Source organism: Podarcis erhardii, assembly GCF_964252035.2.
Source record: "Podarcis erhardii genome assembly, chromosome: 10".
NCBI classification, from domain to species: domain Eukaryota; kingdom Metazoa; phylum Chordata; class Lepidosauria; order Squamata; family Lacertidae; genus Podarcis; species Podarcis erhardii.
The window spans coordinates 38,863,063-38,880,881 of NC_138500.1; the positions used below are offsets into that span (position 1 = coordinate 38,863,063).

At 41.3% G+C, this 17,819-nt stretch overlaps 1 protein-coding gene across 2 annotated transcripts in view; it reads right to left on the bottom strand.

Moving 5' to 3' along the window:
* Window positions 1–5,151: 5,151 nt before the first annotated feature.
* TMTC3 (transmembrane O-mannosyltransferase targeting cadherins 3) overlaps window positions 5,152–17,819 on the bottom strand; it is a 33,635-nt gene continuing 20,967 nt past the window's right edge. For both annotated transcript variants that reach the window (XM_081878233.1, XM_081878234.1), the window contains 6 exons: window positions 12,623–12,743; window positions 11,201–11,312; window positions 10,393–10,496; window positions 9,250–9,419; window positions 7,469–7,695; window positions 5,152–6,210 (listed from right to left, as the gene is read on the bottom strand). In XM_081878233.1, the coding sequence (XP_081734359.1) occupies window positions 5,369–6,210; window positions 7,469–7,695; window positions 9,250–9,419; window positions 10,393–10,496; window positions 11,201–11,312; window positions 12,623–12,743 (1,576 nt within the window). In that variant the 3' untranslated portion in view covers window positions 5,152–5,368. The remainder of the gene's footprint in view (window positions 6,211–7,468; window positions 7,696–9,249; window positions 9,420–10,392; window positions 10,497–11,200; window positions 11,313–12,622; window positions 12,744–17,819) is intronic.

Below are 17,819 nucleotides of genomic sequence, written 5' to 3' on the forward strand. Positions count from 1 at the left end.
CTGAGATTGTGACAACTATAACTACAAAGCAGTGTACTGATAAGTTAAAATGAATCTGCGTCGTTTAAAGAGCTTTGTGGATGCTTTGCCATGATCTTTTTCCTGTTCAAATATAGCCTTTTGTTCCAAGGAAAGCCTTGTTGAACATTCAAAAATAGAGACTGTAGTAAGGAAACATATAAGCCTATAGGAGGAAAATGGCAGGTCTTGCGATCCACCCTCTAGCATGTGCCATGAAGGGCATAGAGTGAAAACAAGCTGCTGCAAGACAGATTGTTGCTGCACTCAGGTACAGTGTTGAAATAAGATTTCACCAGTGCAATTCAAACTATTTATTTGAGTCTTCTGTGGTGTGATATTTTGGTTAATGTTCGACTGGGAACCGGGCTCAAATTCTCATGCAGGCATGGAGCCTGCTGGTTGGCCTTGGGCCAGTCACTGTCTTTTAACCTAACAGAATTCACAGGATTGCTGTGAGGATGAATCGAGTAGGTGGGGAAGACCTCGAAGCTAGCATCCTAGTCAAACCAATAATGGATGGCATGCTGTTGACCACTGTAAGAACCAAGATGACATAAGCAATGCTCAAATATTTGCCAGAACACACAAAAGGTTATTCTGGGGGTGGTGCAGAGCAGCAAATAAAAGCCATGCCCCTAGCATCCTGATGCCTAGGCTGCTCTTCAGATCTTTGTACAATTACTACAAAGGTCTGGACATGATTTTTAAGAGTGCTCAGTTTAGGAATTCCCATGATTCAAAACTCTGATAAGTCAGATTTTCTGTTTGTGGGCAGGTTTTTAAGCATGTTAAACACAGTTTAAAACCCAGTCTACACTTTTGTGCTAACCATGCAAAGATTGTAAGAGCACCCCTGGGATTCTGGGGGTTAGAACTTGTTTGTATGCATGCCCTTTCTCCATCTGCAGCTAAAACTTCAGAATGTGGGTCTGAACACAGCTATAGTTAAGATATTAACATGAAGTTAGGATTATAATTAATAATATATTATTATTGAGTTGAAAATGTTGTCCTCATTACAAAAAAGGAAAGAAAGAACTCTTAACTAGTCCAAATTGTCCCAGATGTCCAAAATATTCCACACATTCAGATAAACAAGAGTTCTATTTACAGAGGTTTTCACTGACCCTTGGTCTGATCATTCATAAAATTTATAGAATTTCGATTGCACAGTTTCTCTTTAAATTTGCTATGTTGGGCAGGTGAGTAAAAAGCAAGAGAACGAAAATGTGCTCATAAAGGAAAGGAAGCTTTGGGGTTAAGCCATCCATTGAAAAAGGCCCCTTTGAAGGTGCAGTGATTCAGATCAGGGTTTGATTTTTTTTAAGCCAAAATGAAGGCTATCAAGACTGATGTTGAAACTAATTTTCTTTAACACACACACACACACACACACACACACACACACACGGTGAGTTTGGAAGACTCACTGCCTATCTAATCCGAGAGGTGCTGGAGGTTGTTGCATTCCCCAATATTTTTGCAAGGCCAAATAACACGGGCATCGAATACAATTATTGGGTTGAAACCTGGCTGGGGGTCCATCTGCACAACACATATAAAGCTGTATCATATTACTTTAAACAGACATGGTTTTCCCCAAAGAATCTTGGAGAAGTCATTTGTTAAGGATGCTGAAAACTGTGAGGAGCCCCCTATTCTCCTCACAGAACTACAATTCTCAGAGTGGTTTAGCAGCAATACCTCCTCCCCAGAAACTCAGGGATTGGTAGCTCTGTGCATCAAAGGACTATCATGTGATAAGTCATATGAGATTTGCCTAAGTCAGGCATGTTGTTGCATTCCAGCTCCCAGCCAGTGTTGCCAAGGATGATGGAGGACAACGGGCTCCCCACATCCATATGCATTGTCCAGGTCCTTTTGAGATAGTCTTTTTTACCTTTTCTGGCTGTGTGGACAAAGTTTTCTAAATAGAGATGCTCCAAATACTAAATCCATGTGGAGAGGTCACTTGACCCTACAAGGCCTCACTTCACTACAATCTGCTTCCAAGTTTGAACTGTTGGTATCTTCTTCTTCTTTGGCGATCACTTGTAGCCGAGTAAGATTGTCTTCCATAAACACAGTTTTAACAGTGAGTCTGTAAGTGACTGTGGAGGCCAATTCTGGATCCACACATCCTTCCACAGTGGGGACATAGGTTTCCGGCCGGGAGTTGATCACAGTGAGGGTGTGCCTTCCTCTTAGCACATTTCTACCTTTCGTCCTGAGTTCGAGCATCTTCAAAGCCCACAACCCCTTTGGTAAAAACTGTTCTCCAATTGGAGCGCTTGCAGGCCAGTGTTTCCCAGTTGTCAGTGTTTATAGTACAGCTGTGGTTGAAGCTGTCTATATGGTATATACACAGCTTCAACCACAGCTTTCTGAAAGTACAGTGGTGCCCCACAAGACGAATGCCTTGCAAGACGGAAAACCCGCTAGACGAAAGGGTTTTCCGTTTTGGAGGCGTTTCGCTAAACGAATTTCCCTATGGGCTTGCTTTGCAAGACGAAAAAATCTTGCGAGTTCCCGCGGTTTTTCCCTGCTTCCCCCCCCCTTTCCTAAGCCGCTAAGCCGCTTATCAGCTGTTCCGCTGATAAGCCGCCTCTCAGCTGATCGCTAAAAGCCGCTAGACCGCTAATAGCGCTAATCCGCTAAGCTGTCAATGGGCTTGCTTCGCAAGACGAAAAAACCGCTAGACAAAGAGAATCGCGGAACGGATTCTTTGCGTCTTGCGAGGCACCACTGTATGTATCAGTTGAACTATATTTTGAATAAATGGAAGCCCAGCCTCCAGATGCCTAAACTATCTCTTGCTTACTTTGAATAAAAAGTCACTGGCACATAGAATCCTGGTATTCTTAACCAGGGATTAAGAAATACATGTATTATTGTTGTGTTTTGCGGTCATACATTAGATGTGAATGACTGGTAGCATTTGCCCTTTGTTCTTATTCCTTCCAAAGCATAGGATTTTTTGTTGCACTTGCAGGAACTTGAGATGCAGTTTGTGATTTGGTAAAAGTTGAAATCCTTTTTTGGTGTGCACAAACTGTCTGGTCTTGTGGCTGCCCTTTTTCCAAAAAACAAACAAACAAACAAAACAATCCTGAGTGTTCAGAGCTTAAACTAAGCACTAAATTAATTCCAAGGTATTTCATGCGATCAATTTAAATACAAGATGAAAAATGTTTGCTTGCGTCAATTACTCTTGACTTCCCAGTGTTGAACACACTGAAGAGTTCACAGTAAAACAAAACAAAAAGCAGCATATTTTTTTAGGCAATCCAGCAATATATTTAGATGGGGGGGGGGGAATGCATAGCCGCCAATATAAAATGCAGAAGTTATCAATCCATGTTTCATATAAGGAATTGGGTTAACTCATTTTAGAAAAACAATATCATTAGTGGAAACCATTTGAAAACTTAGCAGACTGAATAAATATTTAATTAAAAGCCCTAGAACTTTTGACATGAAAAGTGAAACATTTAGTGTGTTAGCAATCAAACCAGAAGTCAGTCTTTCAAGGTTGGAAGCAATGCAGAATTTGGAGATTACACATCATTTCCAAATGGAATATACATTAGGTGTATGTGTGATCATCATAATTTGCTTTATGGACACATGATGATCCACACACGTTGCATGCTCTCTCCTACCAGGAAGTGCTTTTACCGCACAGCCTTCCCTAGCCTGGTACTTCCAAATGTTTTCAACTACAGCTCCCATCTGCCTCTGTCAGCATGACCAATGGCCAGGGACTATGGGAGCTGTAGTATAAAACCACCTGTAGGGAATAAGGTTGGGGAAGGCTGATCAGGTGGTCCTCCAGGGTCCTGCGGAAGTGGTTTTCTCCAGCCTGCCCTACAGCTGTTAGGGGCTGATTGAGACCTGTTGCATGCAAATGATGTGCTCTGCCACTGAGCTACGGATCTTCCCAATTAAGTCCAGTGGGGTTTATTCTCAAGGAAGTGTGCGCAGGATTGCAACCTTAGACAGACAAGCACTGGTTTATGTCAAAAAGTTAAAGCACATTTACAGTGATTGCAAAAAATAAAATAATGAGTAGTGATGTTTTGCAATCCATAAAATTTTGGGAGTCAATTTGTGAGAAACTTAAAAGCACAGGATGCCCCACAAATATTGCTTAATTGAAAAGCAAAGGGGAAAAAGAAAACCCACAAAATTTTCCACACTGGATTCACACAAAGTGATTCCCTACAGCATGGCCGGGGGCTGTTGAGAAACAATCACATTTGTTTCTAAAACGTAAGAGCTCCATAGGATTGCAGTAAATAGCATAAGGGGCAGGGAATTTCAATAAACTTGAATAATATTCAGTGGAGCCACTCAGCTGGGAGTAAGGCAGAATGGGAAGGCAGGCAAGTTTCAGCAATCTCCCTTCCCAATGCAAACCCCAGTGAGTGACACAAGGATGGGGCTTTAGGGGGAAGGGAAACAGTTGAAAATTGCTTCTCTCTCTGCTCCACTGATGAAACCCTTAGCGTCAACTGAGTGTCACTGTTGAATACAAACCTCTGTGGGGTTTTTGCAGGGGTGTCCCCCCCCCCCCCGGCATAGCTGACCGCTGCACCTTTAATATGATCTGCGCAGGACTGAAAAAACTACAAAATGCATTCATGCACATACATAACATGAGTGATATTTCCTAGTTAACCTTCAACACATTCTAGAATGCCTGTAATTCCAGGGTGTAGGTAGAAATGGACTGTATGATGCATAACTTAATACCTATAAAAATCACCAATGACTTGATGAGTAAACCCAAGCAAAGAAAGTTATCCAAACGAAAGCTGTGTTCTTAAATCATTTGCACCAGTGAATTTCCCTTACAGTCAGCCTGGAAGCCATCATACCTGAGGTACCCCTGTTAAAAAATTGCCTTCTGGCACTTGACAGTTCTTTAGAGGACACGAAGAACTGAAGATACCCGATTGCTAGTAATTTGCAGCCTGGACCTAAGCAGGTTTACTCTGAAGCAAGCACCACTGGAGTTCAGCAGGGCTTGCTTCCTGTGACTCGGCCTGCAGTTCTCAACAGCAGCAGGTGCTGTACCTGGAAAATCCCCATGTTGTCAGTTATGTTCAAAACCCTAAACCAAAAACATTAGATTAAAATCCATTATTTTTACGACGTATTATTTCTTTGTGTAGTAGGAACAGCCTTCTCCTGCATTTCTTTTTAAAGATGATATGGTTTCAGTATTCTTTCCAAATTCAAAAGCTGCCTAGTAGTAATACCGACTGAACATAAGACGCACAGGCGCACAGAACCTCGGAAGTAGGTGCAAAAAACCTCCGGCACTGGAGGTATTCCCAAGAAATTATTCGCCATTCAATATACGCTCAATCTCTTCTAGTCTTTTCAGAGCGGCAACCCTTTTTTTCTCAATGTCTTTGATTTCTTTTGTAGACTTCTTTTTCGTCTCTTTGTCTGTGGTGTTCTTCTCCCCTTGTTTCTTGGGCTTCGCCTGCCCTTTGTTGCTGTCACTGTTTGTGGTCCGAGAGCTCCTCTCTTCATTTTTGGCCACTTTCAAGTTTTCATTTTTTGCCCCTTTCAAGTCTTCAGGAGGAGTTTTCCCTCCCTCTGAAGCTGTCGTCTTTTCCGAGGGAATGGTAGCTGCTTCTCCGGTACCAAGCAAAGCGATTTTACTTCGGACTATGCTCAAGTGACGCTGGATGTATTCCTCATGCGGCGCTAAGGCCAGAGTCTCTACCAAACACTTCTCCGCTTTGATCAAGTCCCGCTCCTCAAAATAAACCACACAAAGGTTGTGTTTCCCTTGTACGTTGTTAGGGTCCATTTTCAGAATCTTCTCAAAACACTCCTTAGCTCCCCGTATATCTTTCTTTTGGTTCATCAAAATGTCTCCCTTCAGGATCAAACCTTTGGTATGATCAGGGTAGTATCTTAGCAGCTCTTCCAGAACTGGCAAAGCTTTCAACTCCTTTGCAGTCTGGGAGTAAAGCAGGGCCAAATTGAACAGAGCGCTTCGGAAGCCCGGCTGCAGCTTTATGGCTTTTTTCATCCAGGTTTCTGCCTCAGCATCCTTTTTGTCATCCATTGCAAGCATGCCCAAGTTGAAATAGCCATTTGCATCATGAGGCTCTTCTTTCACATAATTTAGAAGTCTTTTCTTAGCTTCCGGCCTAAGTCTAGCATCACCTAAAGGAAAGAGGGAGAAAAGTATTATGAAATTGTCCTTTTGCTGCACAGCTGTGACAATACAGAACATGAATATATTCTAAACGAAAGTGATCACCATGTAGTTTTAGCTGCATGCTGTGCATGCTCTGTTTTCCAGTAAAATAATAATAATAATGATAATAATAATAATAATAATAATAATAATAATAATAAATGGGAGGAAGGAGAGACAGAGCCTCAGCGAATGACTGACAGCAACTGACTTTGAATGCAAAAGGAGGACATTGCAGGAAGACATTGCAGCACACCAGACCCATAAAATTGGACCCGAAGAGGAAGTGATTTCTACAAGGTCACTAATGACAGGAGAGATGTGAATGCCATGAATACAGAATTCTGAGGGGTTCAGTAACTAGAAAATGGCAGTCAAACACAGCACATAGTGTCCATGGGTGCCCTATGATGAGAAGAGTCTGAGATTTTGTTCTGGAGGAATAAAAGACTCACCAGAACCCCCAGTGAATAATAAGAGGGATTAGGGGGGCTATGGGCATACTGAGCCTAAAGGGGGAAAAAAAACTTATGCTGTAGGCAAGGCCATGAGTACATTTATAGTATTGAGTACATTTAACACATTAGTATTAAATCTAAACTGGAATAGTACTCAGGATTTACTTAACCATGCAAGGGTGTTGAAGCTGAAAAGAATGAGAATTCACTGTTGTCTCCTCCATGGATGGAAAGGATTTTTTTTTTTGCAACTCCTGCTTCTGCCCAGCCCAATCTGTTCTGGATGGTCCCAGCACCCTCTGGAGCAGGTTTAGGGAGGGAATGGGGTGGGGACGAAGAGAAATCACTGGAAATCATCTTTACACCCTCCTTCACCAACTGATGTTCTCTATCAGCGGAGGAGACATCATTGAACACTGCCAACTGTACTAATTGCACCATTTGTTGCTGTACTTTGAGGTTGCTGTACTTAGATAAAACACTGTCCTGCTCATGCAGCTTTTAAAGGGGTTCAGTGTCTGTTTTGTATTCATGTGCTCTGTGTCAAGCTAAGGTGGAATCTACACACATATAAAAAAACACTGTGGAAATATTTTTTTTTAAAAAAATGTTTTGAAAAATATATTGAATTTGCCACAGCTCACCATCGCCATCTAGAGTCACATTTGTATATTTGCAGCTGCATAGCTGAGTACTAAGAAACATAACACAGCCCTTGGTGTGCACGTAATACATTTGTGAGTTTTAAGTGAACACACACACATACCGGATTCTTGCATTAGTAGTGCAGAATTAAATAGTGCTAGTTTATGACTAGGATTCAGTTCTAATGCCCTGTTGAAGTTCTTCAGAGCTTCCGTCGGATCTTTCAGTTCAATGTAAACAATTGCCAAGTTATACCACAGGTCTGCATTGTTCCTATCCAGTTCGAGGGCTCGAAGGTACGCTTCCTTGGCTTGCAGAGGTTTGTTCATTTTCAGAAGCAGTTCGCCCCTGTTGAGGAATCGAACTCAATGAGTCTGACGTCTTTTGAATACAAAGTAAGACGCAGGGTTTCCAGAGTGAGAGACTAGCTGGATGGCCCCACATCTTCAGGTTCTTTAGAAGAACAAGATCTCAAGTTGAAATGGGGGCCTTTGTTACTTGAGATCAACATAGACCAATTTATAGAACAGATTTACACATCCCGAAAAGAAATGAACAACATGAGCATTGGCTGGCTTTCCCAACCAGGTGCCCACTAGATGTTTTGAACCTCAACTTCCATCAACCCCAGGCAGCATGGCCAGTGATCAGGAGTGGTGGGCTTTGCAGTCCCACAACGACCATGGTGGGTACCAGGTTGGACATGGCTGATCTATGGGCTTGCCCACTCTTGCAGTTACACCCTTCAAGAGTCAATTTTGGAGGCAGAGAATCCCTGCCGATGTTCTCTGGACTCCACTATGTCTGACCACTGGCCATACTGGCAAGGGCTGATGGGTGTTCAACCACATCTGGAGGGGCACAGGTTCCCCACCTCTGTCCTATTTTGCTCATGATGCATTTAGTCAGCTTCTTAAGTGCCAAAAGGTTCTGTTCCCATTTCTTAATAGCATTCTGGAAGGAGAAGGAATGCCCAGCCTGGCCTTTTCAAGAGTGCATTCCAAGCCCATGAACTCCTTTGTTTTATTATTATCTGAAGTGTACACAGGATGAAGAGCTACAACCAGATGCAAAAGGAGAACCCATCCAGCTTGGCTGGCTAAAGCAGTACATTCCTTGCTCATTCTAAATAGTTCCTTTGTGTTATCCAAGCAGTCACGGGGCTGGAGTTAGACCCAGTGTACAGGGGAAAGCCCTTGAGACTGGACATGTATTCTTTCCCAGATCATCTCAAAAAATAAGTTGTAGTGTTATGACAAGTCTACACCAAGAACTTTAAACATGTCTCTGTCCAGAATCTAACGCTAAATATGGACGGATAATGGTGTGCTGCTCTGGCTGTGTGCAAGGGTATTCCCTGCAAAGAAGGAGAGACATCTGTAGGGAATTCTAACTATGCATCTTTGTTGATGCTGAATCATAAGGTCAAAACTTTTTGTTTTAAGTGACCGGTGTAGATGATGGTAATCTAACTCCTTTCCTTTGAAACTTAGGGAAATGTGAAATGTTTTCCTGCTCCAATAACTTTGAACCTGAACCTTTCACACCTATGCATCTTGCCAAAGCTGATTGTTACAGGAGGTAGTCAATGGAAATGGGGACCAGGTTCCTGGGAAGCAAAAAAACTGTGTGAAGGACAACATTATTATGCAGTAGGGCAGCCATTGCTAGGTGGGGATGATGGAAGCTGTAGTCCAAAATGGCTGGAGGGCACCAGGTTGGCAAAGACTATAGTAGGCTATGAGGCACTCTCTTCTGATCAAGGCCCAAGGTTATAAAGAGATAACCCTCTTGCCCAGCTGAGAGATGTCTTAAAGCAATATACCTTGCCCCCTTATTCACAGCACACTATTTTGCTTACATTAATGAATGTCTGGAAATATCTCAAAACATAATAAATACCTGCTTATGTACGCCTGTTTGAAGTCTGGCCTCATGCTAATGGCTTGGCGATATAACTGGTCTGCTTCTTCAAGGCGAGACTCATTTGCTCGAATCAGGTTTGCAAGATTGATATAAACATTCAGGTGGTTAGGAGCGACTCGGGCAGCGTATTTTTTACCTGGAATAATCTGACAGCAGAAGAAACTGTTCTTAGGCCTTGAAGGCATTAAATTGAGTTGAATGACAAGATCTTAGTTGGTCTCTAAGGTGCTACTGGACAATTTGTTAATTTTTAAAATTTATTTTGATAAGATCAGCAACAGTGTCCACACATATCTTTAAACCATAGTTAGGTTTAGCTATAGTTTAAGGGTTGAAGGACACAACATGTTGGTGCACAGCTCTTCCCTTCTGCTACATGGCTTGGCTTAGCATCTGAACCGAAGCTCATAGTTTGTTTCCCTTGACAAATCATGAGCAGTGAGTCCAAAACCAAACCTTGGTTACAAATCTGGCTTTGTGTCTAACACTAAGGAAAATAATACCTTAGCTTCCAGCAGCAGGGACTATGATTTTCAACCTGTGTACCAGTATGCTTGCCCATTCACCTTTCAGCTGCGGTTAATCTTAACTATGGTTTAAAGTGACCTGCAAACCAGGGCTATGTAGTAAAAACAGCAGGTTTATGTATATCTTTTAAAAACTGCTTAAACGAAGATATATCTCAAAATATTATTATTTGTAAAGAAAGAGCTACTTCCATTTGCACCAAAAGTAAACATGTCATTGCAGAGCCATGCAGTGAATGACCTGCAGGCAATATCTAGACTGCATCATTGTAATTTTTTTAAAGGATTGCAGAAATTTTAGGAAGCAGAACAGAGTTAAGTTCCACTGCTACCACTCGGGCAGGCTTTCAAAGATTTGCTGCTCCACACTGTACAAAAGCGAATGAAATTCTGGATCTTGATGAATTGTGCAAATAAATGCATAGCTTCTTTTGACCACAATTTTATACATTTTTCCAAGATAACGGAAAGGTTAAGTCAGGATGCTGTAATCCACACAAATAATTAATGAAAAGGAAGAAGAAACTGTTGCTTTTAAAATGATATTCTGGATCTACTGAAAGTACATTTGAAGAACTGTTGTCCTACTTACTTGTGGCATCAATGATTTTGCAATCAAGTAAGATTCTTCAGCTTCTTTGGTTCTGTTTAAGTTTTTATAAGTCCTTCCTACATTCATGTGGGCACCAATATCATCTTCACATGTAAAGAAACAAATATTCATATTTCTTTTCCCCTAAAAAAATTTGCCTTGGGAATAATGTTAAATGGCATCCGAAGATAGAATAAACAGGCACAAGTTTTTTTCAGAATACATCTATGCCAAGTATGGTTGAATACAATTGCCTGGTTCTCATACAACATAAAGCCATTGTTTGCTAAAAAACAACAACCCTAGGCTTGTTCGATTGTCCAAACCCAGCCCAGTGGCTTAAATATGTTTGCGACCAAAGAACCAAAATCTGAAGACATGGTTTCCTATTGGCTCACAAACCTTAGTTCATTTTAACTATGGCTTGGTGGAATGTGCAATGCTGTCATCTTTCCTTAACCATAGTTTGTTTGATCATCTCCACTCTAGACAAGCTGGAAAACAAACCAAACATTGCAAAATAAAGGCATGGTGTGATTGTCTTCTCTGGGAGAACACGTGGCTAATACTGTTTTACAATACAGTTTCTCAATAGCTAGGTGAAACAGAGAAAACCCCTTTCAATACCTTTTTGAAATATTGCTATTGTTGAACTGAGGATACAAAATAAGCTAGCCAGCCATACACCCTCGTAAATAATACAGACCCCCTATGACTTCACAGTATTAAGCAGTCTGTAATTATGCAAAGACAGAGTACAATCTTTATTTCCTGGCCAGTCCCTCCAGAAAATTGTTTCCAAACTCACCAGGTTGCACTTGGGTGGCTTGTATGAAGAATCTCAATGCCCTTTCAAAATTCTTTTCATTTTCCAAAGCATGGCCCACATTATTCCAGAGTTTAGCATTGTTCTTATTTACCTGACCACAGAGAAACAAACTTAAGTGCATCCAACAGAGGCACGTGCCATACAAATTTAAGTAATGCAATTTTTTTGATTTGTGAAAGCATTAGCCTATCTGCCAAATCCCTTGGACTGGGTGGAGGGGAACTGGATAACACCCATATCCAACCAAATAATTTTCCTCATGGAGTAACTTCTCCAAGCACAAGGGCACTTTCCCTCTCTCTCCCCCCACGTCATCGTCCCCCTAATCTGCTCTGGAGTTCCAACACTCTGGAGTAGATTTGGGGGGCATGGCAGGTGGTGTGCAAGGAAGTGAAGGAAGGAAGGAAGGGGGGGTAGTTCTACTGCACTTGTGGAAGTCGTTTGGTGCACACTATGATGTAGGGTTGTACTCAATAAAGTACAGTGGTATCTCGGGTTAAGAACTTAATTCGTTCCAGAGGGCCGTTCTTAACTTGAAACTGTTCTTAACCTGAAGCACCACTTTAGCTAATGGGGCCTCCCGCTGCCACCAGAGCACAATTTCTGTTCTCATCCTGAAGCAAGGTTCTTAACCCGAGGTAATATTTCTGGGTTAGTGGAGTCTGTAACCTGAAGTGTATGTAACCCGAGGTACCACTGTACCTGTCTGTGTAGGACCGTCTTTCATACATGGGAGTTCCATGTGTGCACTGTAACTTCAAAGGACTTTTGAAACTGAGCTACTCAATGCAGAGAAAAAAATCTACAGAACTCATAATAGAAAAATGATTTTTTTAACTCATGGTGGATTGCAGCAATGCACACACGTATTCCCTAGTGGCTTGTGCAGAAAATGCCTGTAGCAGTCCGTTTAATCTAAAACAGGGGCAGGCACAACAATGTTTCCCTGTAATATCCAGGTATCCTTTCACCCTAAATGTATTTCGTGTGCACTTGGGAAATCTGACTCCTCTATCTACTTTCTTCCTATAGAGACTCCATTGAGATTTAAACTGAATCTTGTGTTTTCCCCAATAGCTTTACCTATCAAACAACAGATATATCCAACACAACCCTCTTTAGAAGTTCAGATTTCAATTCAACACTGTATTAAGGGGCTAAATTGAGGAACCTTTTCTGGGTTTTAAATGAACTATCTGTAAGAAGCCATAATACAATTTTATTTTTGGATGTGGACTTTTAGATATGAAGCTCAGAGTTTCACATTTGAAGAAAAAAACACCAACAGAATTTGGTCATCCTGGGCACCACTGTACAGAACACACCCAACAAGGTTTTTACAGATCTGAAGTTCTTTTCTATGATGAGAAGTAAGAGAAAGTTGGAATCGCAATATTGTACCTTCAAGGCAGACATGAACAGTGTATATTCCGATTCCCAGTCCCAGTTCCTGTGCAAGGTTTTTAAGGCATGGATAAACAGCAGCAGAGAGAGGCAAACCCAGGATAGCTTTCTTAGGACACTGGGAAGAAAAAGGCGGGAGGAGCAAGTTAAAAAAAATACATTTAATTCCATTTCTATCACTGGATGATAGAGACACCCCAACCGTGCAAGCAAATACCATACTTGCCCCATATGAACCCATCTTACTTTCTTGGCCACCCCCACCCACCCCCATCAGAGTCATGCATTTACTCCACCTTTTCACACTTAGTTCCCCACTAGAGTACAGAGCCTGCCACATGGAGTTGCCTACATAGTTTCAAACAGCTTGGAAACAAAGCAAAATAAAATATGGATGTTAAGGTGCCTGAAATGCTCTGAACCTGCAGCTGATTTTTATCCACCCTTCAAACTGGGGATTAAGACCTTTCAGAAGTCATTTCTGCTCTTAATGCTATAATTGGTTATATCCTTTCATTCAATTCTCCGAGGATTTTGTTAGGATGCTTGGAAGGCTCTCTGTGTTGAGAGAATTGTGAACTGGCTTGACGTCTATGAACTGTGGCTATAATCTTAACTCCCCATAAATGGCAGGACTCTTAATCCTCCAACTGTTAGGTAACGGCTTTCAAAGATTTGGAATCTAGCTGTAATGGCCAAATTAATGAAGACGTCTGCCTATACGACAAATAAACAGCAATCTGAAACATTTGACCAGATTTCTGTAATGTTAATGGTTTGGGACATTTAATACCTGTAAGGTATTTCTGCTGCTTTTGTAAAAGTTATTCCTTATCTGGTTTCTTATTGATACTACAGTGGTACCTCAGGTTAAGTACTTAATTCATTCCGGAGGTCCGTTCTTAACCTGAAACTGTTCTTAACTTGAAGCACCACTTTAGCTAATGGGGCCTCCTGGTGCCGCTGGAGCACAATTTCTGTTCTCATCCTGAAGCAAAGTTCTTAACTCAAGGTACTATTTCTGGGTTGGCGGAGTCGGTCAGCTGAAACTTATGTAACCTGAAGCGTATGTAACCCGAGGTACCACTGTATTTTCCAGATTTAAAAATACCAGCACTAATACTGTGCTTCATGGACCGATACCAATAATTCTGCTGTTCATGTCATTCCAGAAATTCTGTGGTTTTATAGTCCTCATCCAAGAGGTAATCTAAATAATTCACAGACAAGACATTAATAGGGGATAAGCAGTAGAAGGGACCATGAGCAGCAGAAGAGAGGGCAAACAACAATTAGAGCAGGGAGGGTGAGGCTAGTTCACAAAAGGAAGTTAGAGAAACAGCACTAAATGTGAAGATGCAAAAGGCAAAGCAAAAGGAAACAGACCATATATAACCTTCATCTGAATGGAGGGAATCAGAACAGCTGATATATAATTTAAATAATGAGTAATAAAAAAGCACTGAAAATTTAAATGTGACATTAATGGGGGCCTCTCCTAATTTTAAGGTGGTGCCCACTCCCCACCCACTGCAACCTTAACATCTTCTCCAGAGAGTCTGCAACAGATTTGAGAGAGGGCATGGAGGCGGACAAGGGCAACTACACACAGATGTCACCCTAAGTACTGAAACTTCCAGGCTGATCCTTGTCGCTAGATAATAATCACCTTACTTTTAATATCAAAGGACAGAGAGCTTGAGCAATGTTTAGGCAGCACTGAATAATGCACTAAGAAGTTGGAAAAGCACAACATGTAGAGAGTGGCTTTCAAAGGTAGATCACAACTATCATATTCCACCATCTACCGTGTTGTTTGTGTGCTGAGACAATAACCGGTTAAGCAACAGCTGCTGGTACAATTCACACGGGGCTGGAATCAGAACAACACTTGGTGAAAACCGCATTACTGTGCCACAGATTCAGAATTCTTGCCATGTATTGATTCACTGTGGTTGTGATCCCATCAGAAGCATGTATTGCAATTTACATGCCTCTGTTCATATACATGTCAAGGCTGCTGATGGATTTATGGCATCTTCCGCACTCATGGGGGAAAATGAAATAAATTACCAAAATGATGTGCTATTTTACATCTTGCTAAGCTCTTAAGACGGATTCAAATGATTAAGGCTAGAGAGCATGTTTGGTATTCATAGATATTACTCTGCGTCTATATATAGCCCCTGATATTATGAAAATGTACTTTTGAAAAGGAATTTTAATTACCTAATAAACTGCAACTCATTTCATAATAATGATTAAAAATCTGTTGGGCGGGGGGGAATCAGCAACTGATAGTATCTCCCCCTCCAGTAAAGTCAAGCTGGAACAGATTCTCCTTAGATATACCTAATTTACATTTTCTTTGTTCTCATTCTTAAAAAGAGAGAGCAATGTAAGAGAGAAACAAAATTAATCATTTGTTTCTTTGATATAAAAAGATCTGAGACTAATTATTAGGATTAGCGTGGCTAGAAGTGTAATTAGTAAGCTGTAACAAATACCTTCACACCAAGTACAATGTTGGAAAGCAATTATGGCTCTTTCAAAGAGATGTTGAAAACATATCTGACTCTTGGTTTGAGAACACAAAGCCTGATCTAGAGATCTCTCTCTGTGTGTGCGCATCTGAGGTGTAGATATAGATCTCCTACTCATGCTTTCCCATTTGTGTCAATGGAGGTATTGTGCATGCACACACATTATTGTGGCGTATGAAGGCTAAGGCCCCTTCTTTGTCCTATATAGGAAAATAGGCAGGCAGGATGACCATGTGGCTCAGTTCAGGGCAGGGATATTGAGAGGATAGGGATATTGCAAGGATTCAAGAAGGGTTCCTTGCCTACTGGAATCCTTGGAATAAGGTTCAAAGCAAGAAGGGTCCCTGTTTGCAGGGAAAGTGCCCTTGTGCTCTTCAGCACACAGAAAGGACACAGGTGGCAATGCGCAAACTGGTGGACCCCGTTTCTCTACCATGGATGGGACTACCATAATCTATAATGCAACAGTTGCCCAACACAAATTAGGGTAAATACAGTCCTTGCTGATCCTCACTGCCCCTACGACAACCTCAAGCTTCCATAGGAAGTCACCTATGTCCAGCTGGTCCTGACTTTGTGTGTGTGGGGGGGGGTCATACAATATGGTCCCCCTCCCCACAACAATGCTATTGCCATCTATCAGGAAGAAGCATACCTCAGTACCAGGAAAAATATACAAAAGATGCACAGGCTTGGGGTTGATCAATCATAATAGAGATTGATACGAGGTGACCATACCACACTCACTTGCTCTTGCCCGTACATGTCTCTCTGTCTCTCACAGACCACACTCATAGGCACCATTTCTCACTTACCATTTACGCCTTTTCCTCTCTCACACACCACACCTCCTTCCCACAAAGACCACACACACACTTCTCTCTTTCCCTCTCTACCACAGGGAACCTCTCTCAATCTCATCCCACCCACAATATTCAAACCTCTCCTCTTCCCCATTTAGAAAAACTCTTCTATGGGCAAAGGAAGTGCCAGCCATTAATACACAAGGGCCACCAACCTGGGGCCTGTGGGCAATGGGTTAGTGATCCCTAAACTATAATGTCAGCTATTGAGATGTATTTTAGGAAATTACTCTTTTAGACAAGTATGGATATTTTTTTATTTTTTATTTTTTTTCCACCGTTCCTGGAGGTACTGCAATACCAGGTCGATGCATGGAGTGGATGGAGCAAGCCCCTATTCCATTTCCCAACTCCAAAAATCCATTTAATATATAGTCCTCAAATAGAGGACATATCAGATATTAAACTGATAAGAACAGATACTACACTTGATCTTAGCAAAAGGCCGAGAAGCGATGACAAGTATGGATTTTAAATCATGCCTCACGAAGCTGTACAGTTAAACTACAATGGAGACGACTCCCCAATCTGCTTTTCCTTCCTTGTTCCAACTTATGGAAAAGCAGGAGTTCTGTTTTCAAATTGAAAACACAACCATTTTATAATAGCCACATGATGTTTCAATTATAAGAAGTGCTCAATCAAATATTTAAAAAGATCCCTTTATCATATTTAGTGGAAAATTATATGAAGCAAACACAAATACATAATAGCTATGGGAACCAAGGGAAAGAGAAAAGGGGGAAAAATTTACTCAGTGTGTAGGATGTACTCAAGATTGTTTTTAACAAATACTTATTAGATAACATAATGGGGTTAACTTCACTACTGGACTATGGAAGAACTGCTGTGGTGGGCATAAAAGAGGTTAAACGTTTTGAAATATTTTGCAGTACATTCCAGCGTAAGTTCCAGAGTAACTTTTCATTTCAGAAGGGTATTTACCATTTTATACAGCCTTGCATTTAAGCACTTGCCTGGTAGTCAAAGTGACTGCATGTAGGCAAACATATTACAGGAGGAATAGAGTGAATGGCCAGGGAAGCATTCCATGCCAACCATTTTAAAAAATGTAGTGGGCTGCTGCAAAAGAGATGGAGCTGCCTGTCTTTCCTCCATCAATCCCAAGGCTAGTGAACATTTTCTGCAGGCTAGTAACTTCTGTAGAATTGTTTATAAGACTGATTTAACAGGGCAATCCTCAGCACCACTGAGTTCACGTGGACATGCTTCCAGGTAAGTGTGTATAAGATTGCTGCCTAAAGGAGTGTCTTAAGGTTGCAATCTTGTGCACACTTTCCAGTGAGTAAGCCTCACTGAACGCAATGGTGGGTAGGCAAACATAGGTGTCCATTGCAAATTACTAAATAGCTACTTTCAAAATATTTTTACATTTTAAACAAGGCAATTTCATGCTATGCACACTGCATACAACTGAGAGATTTTCATCAGACGTTTAAAAATGGTATTATTTTGTACTGTGTTGATTTTGTTCAAGCCGCATTTTTAGAAAGAGCGGGTTATAAATTCTTAAATATTGATAATAATTATTGTTGGAGCTTTATCCTCATATTGAAGGACAGAGTCGCAGTTGTCACATTTGTCACGGGATAGCCACAAAAATGGCCTCCTGGCCAAATGGAATGACACATAAGGGCACATTAACCCATGACTTTGCTAATCATGTTAATGGAAAAAGATGGTAAAGTGAGTTAAGAGCTTGAGCCACAGAGACAGCTGCCATGCATGCAACGCCACAACATTAAATTGCCCCGTGAACCCCATTCT